This window comes from Microtus pennsylvanicus, chromosome 10 (assembly GCF_037038515.1).
Source record: "Microtus pennsylvanicus isolate mMicPen1 chromosome 10, mMicPen1.hap1, whole genome shotgun sequence".
NCBI classification, from domain to species: domain Eukaryota; kingdom Metazoa; phylum Chordata; class Mammalia; order Rodentia; family Cricetidae; genus Microtus; species Microtus pennsylvanicus.
Genome location: NC_134588.1, coordinates 111,332,592 through 111,345,955, shown reverse-complemented (window position 1 = coordinate 111,345,955; position 13,364 = coordinate 111,332,592). Strand labels below are relative to the sequence as shown.

General features: G+C 49.8%; 2 protein-coding genes across 8 annotated transcripts in view; one reads left to right on the top strand and one right to left on the bottom strand.

Moving 5' to 3' along the window:
* Positions 1-13,364, bottom strand: part of C10H1orf74 (chromosome 10 C1orf74 homolog) — a 126,852-nt gene that overhangs the window by 109,362 nt on the left and 4,126 nt on the right. For 4 of the 6 annotated variants that reach the window (XR_012912131.1, XR_012912132.1, XR_012912133.1 and 1 more), the window contains one exon: positions 543-594. The exons of the other annotated variants lie outside the window; for them this stretch is intronic. The gene's annotated coding sequence lies outside the window, so the exon portion shown is untranslated. The remainder of the gene's footprint in view (positions 1-542; positions 595-13,364) is intronic. 6 annotated transcript variants of the gene reach the window in all.
* The window catches only part of Traf3ip3 (TRAF3 interacting protein 3), a 28,125-nt gene that overhangs the window by 12,697 nt on the left and 2,064 nt on the right, over positions 1-13,364 (top strand). For both annotated transcript variants that reach the window (XM_075989525.1, XM_075989524.1), the window contains exons 8-14: positions 1,059-1,130; positions 3,248-3,388; positions 3,857-3,994; positions 6,264-6,399; positions 7,049-7,111; positions 8,715-8,771; positions 9,510-9,646. In XM_075989525.1, the coding sequence (XP_075845640.1) occupies positions 1,059-1,130; positions 3,248-3,388; positions 3,857-3,994; positions 6,264-6,399; positions 7,049-7,111; positions 8,715-8,771; positions 9,510-9,646 (744 nt within the window). The remainder of the gene's footprint in view (positions 1-1,058; positions 1,131-3,247; positions 3,389-3,856; positions 3,995-6,263; positions 6,400-7,048; positions 7,112-8,714; positions 8,772-9,509; positions 9,647-13,364) is intronic.

Below are 13,364 nucleotides of genomic sequence, written 5' to 3'. Positions count from 1 at the left end.
GCATGTGCACATACACACGTGCACACACACACAAAAGAGTACAGTCAGAGTCCTCCACAGCCACAGGTTCCACAGCCTCAGATTCATCCAACACTGGATCAAGAATAATTGAAGGAAAAAAATCCTGGTTTTCTTGTTTTTCATGTAATTAGTCTCAAGTCAATACATTATACATTTACGCCGTGTTTCCACTTTACTGTGAGTGAGCCAGAGACGGTTTTAAGCATATAGGAAGGTGTACATAGGCTATTGGTAAGTGCTACACACTGGGACTTGAGCATTCTGAGGGGTTCTAGGAACTAATCCTCAGTGGATATGAGGCGTGTGCAATGGAAGGGCCACCCCTACAGAGACCTCTGCCCCACAGCCCTGCCCGGCCTGAGATCAAGGTATGCCACCAGTGTCACCAGTGCCAGGCTCTCCCCTTGTCTCTCTTGGTTTGCAGATACCCTCTTGTCGTCAGGTGCTCTCCCCTCGGTGTATCCTGGCACTCTGATCTTGTTTTATAAAACAAGATCATGTTAACTTCTTTGAAGGCTTACCTTCAAATGTGGTTCCATCCTGGAGTACTTCAGCTCTCTGCAGCCTTCCGGCCTGAAGGGCAAACACAGTTCAATCAGCCCGTAACAGGACATTGTAGCAAATACAGATTCTCCCCAGGAGCAATGGACAGAACATTGTAGCAACACACAGCTTCTCCCCAGGAGCAACAAACAGGACAATGTAGCAAACACAGATTCTCCCCAGGAGCAACAGAGGTGGGGAGGAAAGAAATGACAGCTTAGGACCCTCCCTGCCGGTGGTCTTCTCTGCTGCCTGGGCCACTTGATAGAGAAACTCAAAGTACAAAGAGAGTCTGGGGACCAGTTTGGATGGCCCTTGACCTAGCAGAGAGAGGGAGAAGGCTAACTTCCCCTGAGAGATCCTCAGCTGTCTCTGCACTTGCAAGGGTTCAGCCTGCCGGCACCCACGGCAACCCACAGAACCCCATGGTAACAAGCTTCAGCCGTGTCTGTGTTTTCAGGCCTTACTTTACTAACTCATCCTGTTTACTTCAGGGGCAGCTTAATGAAGACAAACTGAAGGGCAAACTAAGGTCCCTGGAAAACCAGCTCTACACCTGCATGCAGGTAAGCGCTCTGAAGAACACTCTACCACATTGATGTCAATAGGATGAGAACGTTTGAGTCTTCCTCCTGCCTTCTAAACACGCCAGCAGATGGAGACTGCCACACCCCCACTCTTGTCCGTTCTCACATGGGTCCCTAGTTAGCTACGTCACTATCTCCACGATTCCTTCTGTATCCTAGCATGCACCGCTGTAGCCCGGGAAGGAAACCCAGCACTAGGCGTGATGTTGGCTCCTACGGAGATGTGGGGAACGGTCCTTAAGGTGTGTGCCGCGCAGTCTCCAGAGGCCCAACCTGACAGCAAGGGAAGAAGACATGACAGGAATCTGCAAAAATGACATTGATCTTGGGAACGAGTTGTTTTTAGCAACCTGGAGGAAGCAAGGGGCACAAGAGTCTGGAAGAAGGGAATCCTGGTTTTCCTTGTTAATATTTGGCTTCAGTGATCTCTTGATTTGGCCTAATTTCAGGTTACAAAAAAAAAAATAGTTCCCCTGACAGGTAGAAAGAAAGTGGGAGAGCAGGGACCAGCAAGAGGGCTTCCGAAATGAGAGCCCTTGCCACCAAACCTGACAACCTGAGTTCGATCCCTGGAATCCACGTTGTAGGAGGAGAGAAATGAACCCCTTCACAAATTGTCCTGACCTCTGCTCACATTCTATGACAAGTACGTGTACACACACACACACACACACACACAAATATTAAAGGAAAAGTAGGTAAGTAGGGAATGGGTGGGCTTCTCTCATTTAGAGCTAGAGGGATCAGCACTTTCCTACATGGCTGGGAACAGCTTATATTGTCTGTAGGCTTCCTGGCCTACACATCTGCTCGCTTTCCAACGTGAGCTGCTTTGTTAGGCTCTTATTAACTAAAATATGCCAACCAAACTTGTAAGAGGCCATCAAGCAAGCCAGATTGCAAGTCTTTAGTTTGTTGTTTGAGAAAGGTCTCATCCTTAAGCTGGCCTTGAACTTGTGATCCTCCCACCAGCCTCCCAGTGCTGGAGTTACAGGCATAAGCAAGTGTGCTCAGGTACTCTTCGATTTTCTATTGGAAAGGAAGCAGGTCGGCGACGACTGTTATTAAGTTCTATAACTAGGATACCACCATGCCTGACTTCAACCAGTCTCTCTCTGGTTTGATTTTTAATGAAAAACCCAAAAAAGCAGAGCACCCTTTCAGATACAAATACAAAATTTCTGACAATCCCAAAGTGAAACAAAAATGGCTCCTAATGCTCCTTCCTCCGTCTCCGTTCTCTGGGTTCTCCCTGACGGGTCTGGCACTAACTGTGAAACCTGCCTGCCTTCCTCACAAATCAAACCCAAAAGGTGAAACACAGGCACCCAACTTCAGAGGATCGACAAATCTAGTTTATCTGGTTTGGGGGTATTTTCCTTGGTCATAAAACCAGGGGAAACATTTTACCTGACAGTCGTGGTGCACGCCTTTAGTCCCATCACTTGGGAGGCAGAGGTAGGAGGATCTCTATGAGTTCTAGGCCAGCCTGGTCTACAGCGTGAGTTCCAGGCCAGCCAGGGCTGTAACACAGAGAAACCCTGTCATAAACAAACAAACAAACAAACAAAAAACCAAACCAGGGGAACATTTAATGCAGATGTAACACGACTTTTAGAACACTAAGTAGGCCCTTAGAGTCCCGGGACGTTTTCTTTCAGGCAGCAGTGTATCTCCATTTGGAAAATGTTTCCAGTGCAGTGAGGGAGATCCATCCAAGAGTGGAGCAGTGAGGAATGGGTCCCATGCTCACGAATGCCAGTACGTCAGTGCTCAGCAAAGCCACCAGAGCTGGGGATGGAGGAGTTAGGGGAGATTTAACAGACCTGGTACATGCTCTGAGTCTGGAGCTCAGCAGAGGCGAACCAGCTGAGAGGACAGAGGAGGAGGCAGCTGCAGAAGTACCCTGCCAATGGCAGGCACCTCTCAGACACCCTAAGGGATTCCTCTGCTCAGCTCCAGCCTGAAGAAAAGGCCTACCAGACTACTGATGTCTCTGCCCTGGGGACAGGACCTGCATCATTCCCTGTGTGTGTCCCAGCTGTCGGATAGGCAGAAGTTCACTGTGTATTTGTCGGATTGCTTCTGGTTTACAGAAACACACTCCCTGGGGAATGAAGAAGGTGCTGCTGGAGATGGAAGACCAGAGAAGCAATTATGAGCAGAAGGCTAAGGAGTCGCTGCAGAAAGTGCTGGAGGAGAAAATAAGTGCGGAGCGGCAACTTCAGAGTGTGCAGGTGGGGACGCTGAGCAGGTGGGGACACTGTGCAGGTGGGGACGCTGAGCAGGTGGGGACACTGTGCAGGTGGAGATGCTGTGCATGTGGGGATGCTGAGCAGGTGGGGACGCTGTGCCGTTGGGGACGCTGTGCAGGTGGAGATGCTGTGTATGTGGGGACACTGAGCAGATGGGGACGCTGAACAGGTGGGGATGCTGTGCAGGTGGGGACGTGGGGACACTGTGCAGGTGGGGACTTGTTGCAGATGGGAACACTACGTAGGTGGGGACGCTGTGCAGCTCTGGGAGCCAGAACCCCAAGGGCAGGGAACAGTCCCCAGAGCAAGGTGGCCAACTACACACTCCAGAGACCATGCTCCTCAAGCTCATCCTGCATTTTAAACTACAATATAAGCAAATGCAGAATTCAGTGTGTTCACTCTCTCTAAGTGTCTGCTCCTTGGGAACACTCTCCTCTGGTCTTTCAGCTGTCCCTGGCTTTCACTGAGCAGAAGTGTGAAGAGTGGAGGAGTCAGTACGAGGCTCTTAAGGAGGACTGGAGAACCCTAGGGGAGCAGCACAGGGAGCTGGAGAGTCAACTGCATGTGCTTCAGTCCAAACTACAGGTACTGGGCTCTTAGCATGGGAGGGGAGGGAGGGCAGGAGTGAGGGAAAGGGTCTGGGGAGAAAAGATGCTCCAGGGCTGGGCCCCAAAGGCTTCATACGTGCAACAAGGAACTTTCCAGTCTTCACCCCATGGCCCACTGAGTCCTAGACCCACTGTTCTGCCTCTGAACTGTGATTCTTTAATTAATGCCTGCACTGCTCATGCAAATGAACTAAGTACCCACTGGAAAGGCATTAGCCAGATACAAATGCCTGGGCTGGAACCGCCACTGAATTGCACCCTAAGTCAGACACCATCCCAGCAGAGTACGGCAGTGCACAACTTAAATGTTACTAACTTATTTACAGGTATTAACACATCCTGCCAATGTGTTTCTCATCAAATTACTGTAAACCCTTAACATACTCAAAAGTTCCTATGCTTTCAATTTGTCGCCTTAGAAAACCTAATTACTCTCGATAAGCCTGCTTCCTCGTCAGCAAAATAAGGGTGATAGTCTTCATATCACAGTATTGTTGCATGAGTTAAATATGGATAGCCACACGAAGTGTTTAGCATAGTCTATGGTACTATGAGCACTTAATACAGGTTAACAATTACTTTGCGTGTGTTACCTCTGGCCTGGGTGGAGACCTAGCATTCCTAGCTATCTAAAACCAAGAGTTAACCAACTGGAGTTGTTCAATCATCTGGCTAATTACCCCTCAGGAAGGCAGAGTCACCTTAACCCACGACAAAGAAGGAAGAATAATCAACCATTTAATAAGAGGTGCACTTTCCCTTCCCGGGAAGCCTGCCCATTTTTCTGAATTTCTCAGAAAAGTGTAACCTTTCATCTCCTCTCTCTTTCTAATACTTGCCAAAGTCAAGGTATGCTTCCAGAACACTCTGGGCTTTCTTACTCTTTTTCTCTGAAGTTATTCTCTGTTGATCCTCTTTGCCATATGGCTGTTTGCCAAAACTCCAAGCCTCCAGCCCTAACTCAAAAGTCGTGGCTTTCTTTTCCTCTTCCTCATCTCTGCCCTCGAGGCAGCTGCTGAGATTTTACAGTACTCCCATCATTACCGTTGTTATTGTTTGGGGTATTTTCCTTTTTTAACTAAGAAAAAGCTTCTTTCAGAATCTGTTTTTTTTTAACATTAACCATCTTTCTTCAATTTTTATATTCTTGAGAGTTTAATTAATTTCTATCTTCCTTTTCCTCCCTCCAAACCTTCCCATATACCATTCCCTGCTTTCCTTAAAATTCATGGCCTTTTTCATAGATTATTACTGCATGCATAGATGTATGTGCATATATATATATTCCCAAATAGGAACTTGCATGTATGATTTCAGGGTGCTCTTCCCTGGGAGAGACCTCCTCTCTGACCCAGCTGTCCTCAGTTGTCTGTGGTTGTTTTGTGGGGTCGAAGCCTCGTGGGCTTTGCCCCATTAAGCATTGATGTCGTCCTTGTTCCCTGCACATTTGAGCCGACATGTTGAGGAGACTTTGCGGGTGTCATTTCTGATGTTGCTAGGAGATGAGCTCTCACAGCAAACTCCCTGATCCTCTGGCTCTTTGTCTTTCTGCGCGTCTTCTGCAATGTTTGTTCCCTGAGCCTCAGGTGCTGGAGACATGTTGTACATGTATCCATTGAAACTGGGCTCCACAAGGATGCATTTTGATTGGTTGTGATTTACTGTAATGGGCCCTAACTGTTGCAAAAAGAAATTTCCTTGAAGTGTTAATTTTTTTTTATTAACAAATCTAAGAACTCAGAGAGGAGACCCCAATTTCCCAGTAATATATGGCACCCCCGGTGGGGCTCCCCACAATCTTCAGTAACACATAAATTTCACTTATTTAGTTTGGAACTTTGAGATCTGTCCCCAAAGTGGATCTTTACAATTTCCCCCCAACAGAGCTCAGAAACCACACACACACACACACACACACACACACACAGCTGATGAGAGAGGGAGCGCAACTCTTCGAGGCACAGATCTCACTGGGTGCACAGCACAGGGCTCTCTTCCTCACAACTGATCATGCTGAAAGTGAAGGCACAGTGGGACATCTAGAAAAGTTCTGACTTGATTGGAGATCTGCCGAGGCGCTGGGACACTATCCCCTGTAGATATCAAGTCAGATGCGCTGTTGGAAACATGCAGGATAGACGTCCCTGCATCCCAGGCTCTTAACGTTCTGCTGTCTTCTATTCCATGGCACCTGCTCGATCTCCACGCACACTGACCTGCCACTGTGTGCCGCCTCCTCCTCTCAGGGAGCAGACAGCAGAGGCTCACAGATGAACCAGGCCCTGCGACTTCTAGAAAAGGAGCACCAGGAGCTGCAGGCCACAATCGAGCGCCTGCAAGGGGACCGAGAGCAGCAGAGCTCCCACACGCAGGACCTACTAGGTACTCTTCTTGGGGGTCCCACAACTTCAGGGGTAAGAACCACAGCTGAGTGAGCTCCGACACCCAGGACCTACTAGGTACTCCTCTTCTTGGGGGGGTCTCACAACTTCAGGGGTGAGAACCACAGCTGAATGAGCTCCGACACCAGGACCTACTAGGTACTCCTCTTCTTGGGGGTCCCAGGATCGTGAGAACCACAGCTGAAAGAACTCAGAGAAAGGAGTCTGGGGGGAGGCTTTGGTCTTCATTTCTGCTTGCCCTTATGATTCCATCTTTACTGGAGGGAAAGGCGGCTCTACCTTCATCACTCTAAATGAACATCAGTTGGGTTTCTCTAGGACCTTGTATGCTCTTTTCTCCGGCCTGTCCCTGTGGGCCAGACCACAGCTGCTCCCACGCAAGTCTCATGCCAAGGCCATATTCCTAATTTGAAAGGGAAAGGTTAGCACAAACACTGACAGAACAAAGGCTTCCCAGCAGTGCCGGTGTGGGCTGACGGGACCCGGGGGCATGTGTACGCAACACTGTGTGTTCATGTGCGACGGTGCCCTTCCTCTTCAGATCCGAAAGGCCCTGGAGAGGACAGGACGTGCTTCTTGGTTCCACCTCTGGTGCTCTTCTATTTCAGTCCGCATTCTTTCACTTTCAGATCGGCTAAAGCGGTCAGAGGAGGAGAAACAGGTCCTGGTGAGCAGAGTACAGCAGCTGCAGAGTAAGTGTCCTTGACAGCCTGAAACCTGCACAGGCAGCTTCCGGTGTGTGTGCCCACAAAGGGCATTCGAAGGCAGGCCAGAGGCCCAGGCTCTGGTGTGTCCTGCTTCAGGGCAGCCTCGAGCCCACTTCCTGCAAAGGGAGGGTCATTTGCATAGCTCCTCACAAGTTATATGGTCGATTTCTTTCCCCGAGTTGTATAGTTGTATATTAGCATCTGTTCTTGTGTTTCCTCTCTAGTCTCCTCCTTGTCAGTGACAACCATTTACATTCCTACAAGAATTCCAGCGTGTGTGTGTGTGTGTGTGTGTGTGTGTGTGTGTGTGTGTGTGTGTGTGATATGTAGGAAGAGTTGTGATATATATGTGTGATGTGTGATGCGGTGTGTGTGCACGCTATGTGTATGTGTGTGGTGTGTATGGGAGCCCATGAAGTGTGCACAGAGGCAAGGGGGCTGGAGGGTGTTGAGCATCTTCTGTGTCACTCCCTGCCCTGGTCCCCTGAGAAAGGGTAAGTCGCTGTTTCCCAGCCAGGCTAGCCAGCAAGCCCCAGTGATCTTCCCTCCTCTGCCCCGGACCTGACAACATTAAGGTAACAGGAGCAAGAAGCCATGCCCTGTTTTACATGGATGCTGACAATTTAAATCAGGTCCTCACGTGTGTACAGCAAGACCTCTTGCTCTTCCATTGCCCCAGCCCTGGGACTGTCCATTTTAAGAAGTATTAGGCGTTCTAAGATGGTTCTTTTGTTATACATTCCATGTGTTCACATGAACATGTCACTCAGATCTTTCTCGCTAGAGCTGGTTCAGACGATAAGCATTCATTCAACCCCTACATGAGTCAGGCACCCTAAACATGTACTGGGGGCACACCATAAGCAAAAGCAATCGTTTCTTAAGAAACTTCCATTCTAAGCAAGTCCAGCAGTAGGGGCTTCCATGAAAAAGAAATCAATGTGTGTCAAGTCAATAACTACTACAGAGAAAAAGCAGCAGATTCAAGGCAAAAGTAGTCACTGTCATGTAGAAGGTCATCTGAGAGCAAGTTCCTCCTACAGCCACAATTAAGCAAAGACTCACAGACAGAGGCTGACATAAGGACGGTGTATTTGTAATGAAATGACTTGGACAAAAACACGCCATTTCTAATCCCAGCACTTGAGAGGCAGAGGCAGGGGGATCTCTGTGAGTTCGAGACCAGCCTGGTCTACAAGAGCTAGTTCCAGGACAGGCTCCAAAACCACAGAGAAACCCTGTCTCGGAAAAAAAAAAAGCCGTTTCTGGAGTCTGCCATTCAAAATCAAGCTGTCCAGAGGTTTGGCAACTTCTCTTTAGCTGTGCAGGTGGCTGGCTTTGTCTACGCATGCTCTCCCTGGAGTGTATGTGGGACTACGTGTTTCTTGTAAGAGCAGCGGTTATCTGGACTAGGGCCGTGTTAATGACCTTACTTTCACTTGGTTACCTTTTCAAAGACTCATCTCCAGGAAATGTCACATCACAGGAGTGAGGACTTCCACACAAAAATTCTGAGGAGCAGCATCCAGTCCCTCACAGATGGTGACATCTGGGATGTCTGACCCTGGCTCTGTCTGTCTCTCAACAGGTCTGCTTCAGAATCAGTCCTTACACCACCAAGAACAGGAGAAACTCTTAAAGAAAGGTCAGCAAATTTACTCGCACTAAATGTTGCTCTTCCTTTGTCTGCCTAGAGGCTGGGTATGGACTACATGACTTCTTGGGGTCCCACCCACTCCTCAGAGTCTGTGACGTCAGGGAGGTAGGGAAAAGTTTCTGACCTGGACATCTCAGGCAGCCTTCTACTCTGAGAGGTACATAAACTGGGAAAGGGTTTCTACTTTCTCTGAAAACATTGTCTGTGTTGAACATTTCAATAAATTGATTTTGAACTCATAATTTCATGTCAGTTTTTACACAGTTGATTTTATAAATCACAGCCAGTTTAGCCCAAACCACACAGCACACAAGTCCTCTCGCTCACTCTAGCCCTGACCAGTCTGCTGCCCAAGCCTGCCAGGGGCCCATCAGCCACACACAGGCCCCAGCGGCTCCTCGGTTAAGGACAACACACAGCCTGCTGTTTTATTCTCACAACTCCTAGATATCATGACAATAGAGAAATAATTTCAATTAGCAAGTATTCACTAAAACGATCAGATTAAGACAAGTTCAAAGAAAAATGAGATGTCAACCTTGCTCAAGAAGTCTGAGGCCAGCTGTGTGTCCGGGCCACAGGGCACACCAGAGCTCTTTAATGCAGAATGTTCTACTGCGTTCAGCAAAGGCAAGGACAAACCTGCCATCTCCCTAGTCTGCAAACCCTGAGGATTCTCAATGACAGGGCCAGCCCTCACAAACAAGGGTCTTGCTGCTCTTCTAGATCAGGCTTTACCTGTGTGGAATCCAAAGCTCTCCCTTGATGAAGCAAAGCCCGAGAGTACAGGGAAGGAGAAAGACTGGGAGCTCAGAGACCAGCTACAAAAGGAGACATCTCAGCTCCGGGCCAAGGAAAAGGAGGTGAGGAGGCAACCTCAGTGTAAGGGCTTATCCAGACCATGAGTGCTCATCCAGACTGTGAGTGTTCATCCAGACCGTGAGTGCTCATCCAGACCGTGAGTGCTCATCCAGACCGTGAGTGCTCATCCAGACTGAGTGCTCATCCAGACTGTGAGTGCTCATCCAGACTGAGTGCTCATCCAGACTGTGAGTGCTCATCCAGACTGAGTGCTCATCCAGACTGAGTGCTCATCCAGACCATGAGTGCTCATCCAGACTGAGTGCTCATCCAGACCATGAGTGCTCATCCAGACCGTGAGTGTTCATCCAGACCGTGAGTGCTCATCCAGACCGTGAGTGCTCATCCAGACCGTGAGTGCTCATCCAGACCGTGAGTGCTCATCCAGACTGTGAGTGCTCATCCAGACCATGAGTGCTCATCCAGACTGTGAGTGCTCATCCAGACTGTGAGTGCTCATCCAGACCGTGAGTGCTCATCCAGACCGTGAGTGCTCATCCAGACTGTGAGTGCTCATCCAGACCGTGAGTGCTCATCCAGACCGTGAGTGCTCATCCAGACTGAGTGCTCATCCAGACCGTGAGTGCTCATCCAGACTGAGTGCTCATCCAGACTGTGAGTGCTCATCCAGACTGAGTGCTCATCCAGACCGTGAGTGCTCATCCAGACTGTGAGTGCTCATCCAGACTGAGTGCTCATCCAGACTGAGTGCTCATCCAGACCATGAGTGCTCATCCAGACTGAGTGCTCATCCAGACCATGAGTGCTCATCCAGACCGTGAGTGTTCATCCAGACTGTGAGTGCTCATCCAGACCGTGAGTGCTCATCCAGACCGTGAGTGCTCATCCAGACCGTGAGTGCTCATCCAGACCGTGAGTGCTCATCCAGACCGTGAGTGCTCATCCAGACTGAGTGCTCATCCAGACCATGAGTGCTCATCCAGACCGTGAGTGCTCATCCAGACTGTGAGTGCTCATCCAGACTGAGTGCTCATCCAGACTGTGAGTGCTCATCCAGACTGTGAGTGCTCATCCAGACCGTGAGTGCTCATCCAGACTGTGAGTGCTCATCCAGACCGTGAGTGCTCATCCAGACTGAGTGCTCATCCAGACCGTGAGTGCTCATCCAGACTGAGTGCTCATCCAGACCGTGAGTGCTCATCCAGACTGTGAGTGCTCATCCAGACTGAGTGCTCATCCAGACCGTGAGTGCTCATCCAGACTGTGAGTGCTCATCCAGACTGTGAGTGTTCATCCAGACTGAGTGCTCATCCAGACCGTGAGTGCTCATCCAGACTGTGAGTGTTCATCCAGACTGAGTGCTCATCCAGACCGTGAATGCTCATCCAGACTGTGAGTGTTCATCCAGACTGAGTGCTCATCCAGACCGTGAGTGCTCATCCAGACTGAGTGCTCATCCAGACCGTGAGTGCTCATCCAGACCGTGAGTGCTCATCCAGACCGTGAGTGCTCATCCAGACTGAGTGCTCATCCAGACTGTGAGTGCTCATCCAGACTGAGTGCTCATCCAGACCGTGAGTGCTCATCCAGACTGAGTGCTCATCCAGACCGTGAGTGCTCATCCAGACCGTGAGTGCTCATCCAGACCGTGAGTGCTCATCCAGACTGTGAGTGTTCATCCAGACTGTGAGTGCTCATCCAGACCGTGAGTGCTCATCCACACTGAGTGCTCATCCAGACTGTGAGTGCTCATCCAGACCGTGAGTGCTCATCCAGACCGTGAGTGCTCATCCAGACTGAGTGCTCATCCAGACCGTGAGTGCTCATCCAGACCGTGAGTGCTCATCCAGACTGAGTGCTCATCCAGACTGTGAGTGTTCATCCAGACTGTGAGTGCTCATCCAGACCGTGAGTGCTCATCCAGACCGTGAGTGTTCATCCAGACTGTGAGTGCTCATCCAGACCGTGAGTGCTCATCCAGACCGTGAGTGCTCATCCAGACCGTGAGTGCTCATCCAGACCGTGAGTGCTCATCCAGACTGAGTGCTCATCCAGACTGTGAGTGTTCATCCAGACCGTGAGTGCTCATCCAGACCGTGAGTGCTCATCCAGACTGTGAGTGCTCATCCAGACTGTGAGTGCTCATCCAGACTGTGAGTGCTCATCCAGACTGTGAGTGCTCATCCAGACTGAGCACTCATCCAGACTATGAGGGTTGATCTAGACTGTGAGTGCTCATCCAGACCATGAGTGCTCATCCAGACTGAGTGCTCATCCAGACCGTGAGTGCTCATCCAGACTGAGTGCTCATCCAGACCGTGAGTGCTCATCCAGACTGTGAGTGCTCATCCAGACTGAGTGCTCATCCAGACCGTGAGTGCTCATCCAGACTGTGAGTGCTCATCCAGACTGTGAGTGTTCATCCAGACTGAGTGCTCATCCAGACCGTGAGTGCTCATCCAGACTGTGAGTGTTCATCCAGACTGAGTGCTCATCCAGACCGTGAATGCTCATCCAGACTGTGAGTGTTCATCCAGACTGAGTGCTCATCCAGACCGTGAGTGCTCATCCAGACTGAGTGCTCATCCAGACCGTGAGTGCTCATCCAGACCGTGAGTGCTCATCCAGACCGTGAGTGCTCATCCAGACTGAGTGCTCATCCAGACTGTGAGTGCTCATCCAGACTGAGTGCTCATCCAGACCGTGAGTGCTCATCCAGACTGAGTGCTCATCCAGACCGTGAGTGCTCATCCAGACCGTGAGTGCTCATCCAGACCGTGAGTGCTCATCCAGACTGTGAGTGTTCATCCAGACTGTGAGTGCTCATCCAGACCGTGAGTGCTCATCCACACTGAGTGCTCATCCAGACTGTGAGTGCTCATCCAGACCGTGAGTGCTCATCCAGACCGTGAGTGCTCATCCAGACTGAGTGCTCATCCAGACCGTGAGTGCTCATCCAGACCGTGAGTGCTCATCCAGACTGAGTGCTCATCCAGACTGTGAGTGTTCATCCAGACTGTGAGTGCTCATCCAGACCGTGAGTGCTCATCCAGACCGTGAGTGTTCATCCAGACTGTGAGTGCTCATCCAGACCGTGAGTGCTCATCCAGACCGTGAGTGCTCATCCAGACCGTGAGTGCTCATCCAGACCGTGAGTGCTCATCCAGACTGAGTGCTCATCCAGACTGTGAGTGTTCATCCAGACCGTGAGTGCTCATCCAGACCGTGAGTGCTCATCCAGACTGTGAGTGCTCATCCAGACTGTGAGTGCTCATCCAGACTGTGAGTGCTCATCCAGACTGTGAGTGCTCATCCAGACTGTGAGTGCTCATCCAGACTGAGCACTCATCCAGACTATGAGGGTTGATCTAGACTGTGAGTGCTCATCCAGACTGAGTGCTCATCCAGACTGAGCACTCATCCAGATTGTGAGGGTTGATCTAGACTCGTGGTTCTCAACCTATGGGTTGCATATCAGATATCTTGCATATCAGATATTTACATTATGATTTGTAACAGTAGCAAAAATACAGTTTTGAAGTAGCAACAAAATAATTTTATAGGTGGGGGTCACCCCAACATGAGGACCTATATAAAAAGGGTCCCAGTGTGAGGAAGGTTGAGAACCACTGATCTAGACTGTAAAGAGCAGGGAAACCTTCTGGGAGGCAACTGGAAGGCAGGAACGTCCAAGCTTAAATTGTGACTAGATGCCCAGAGGTGTTCATTTTCTTATACAAATTTCTTTGCTCTTGAATA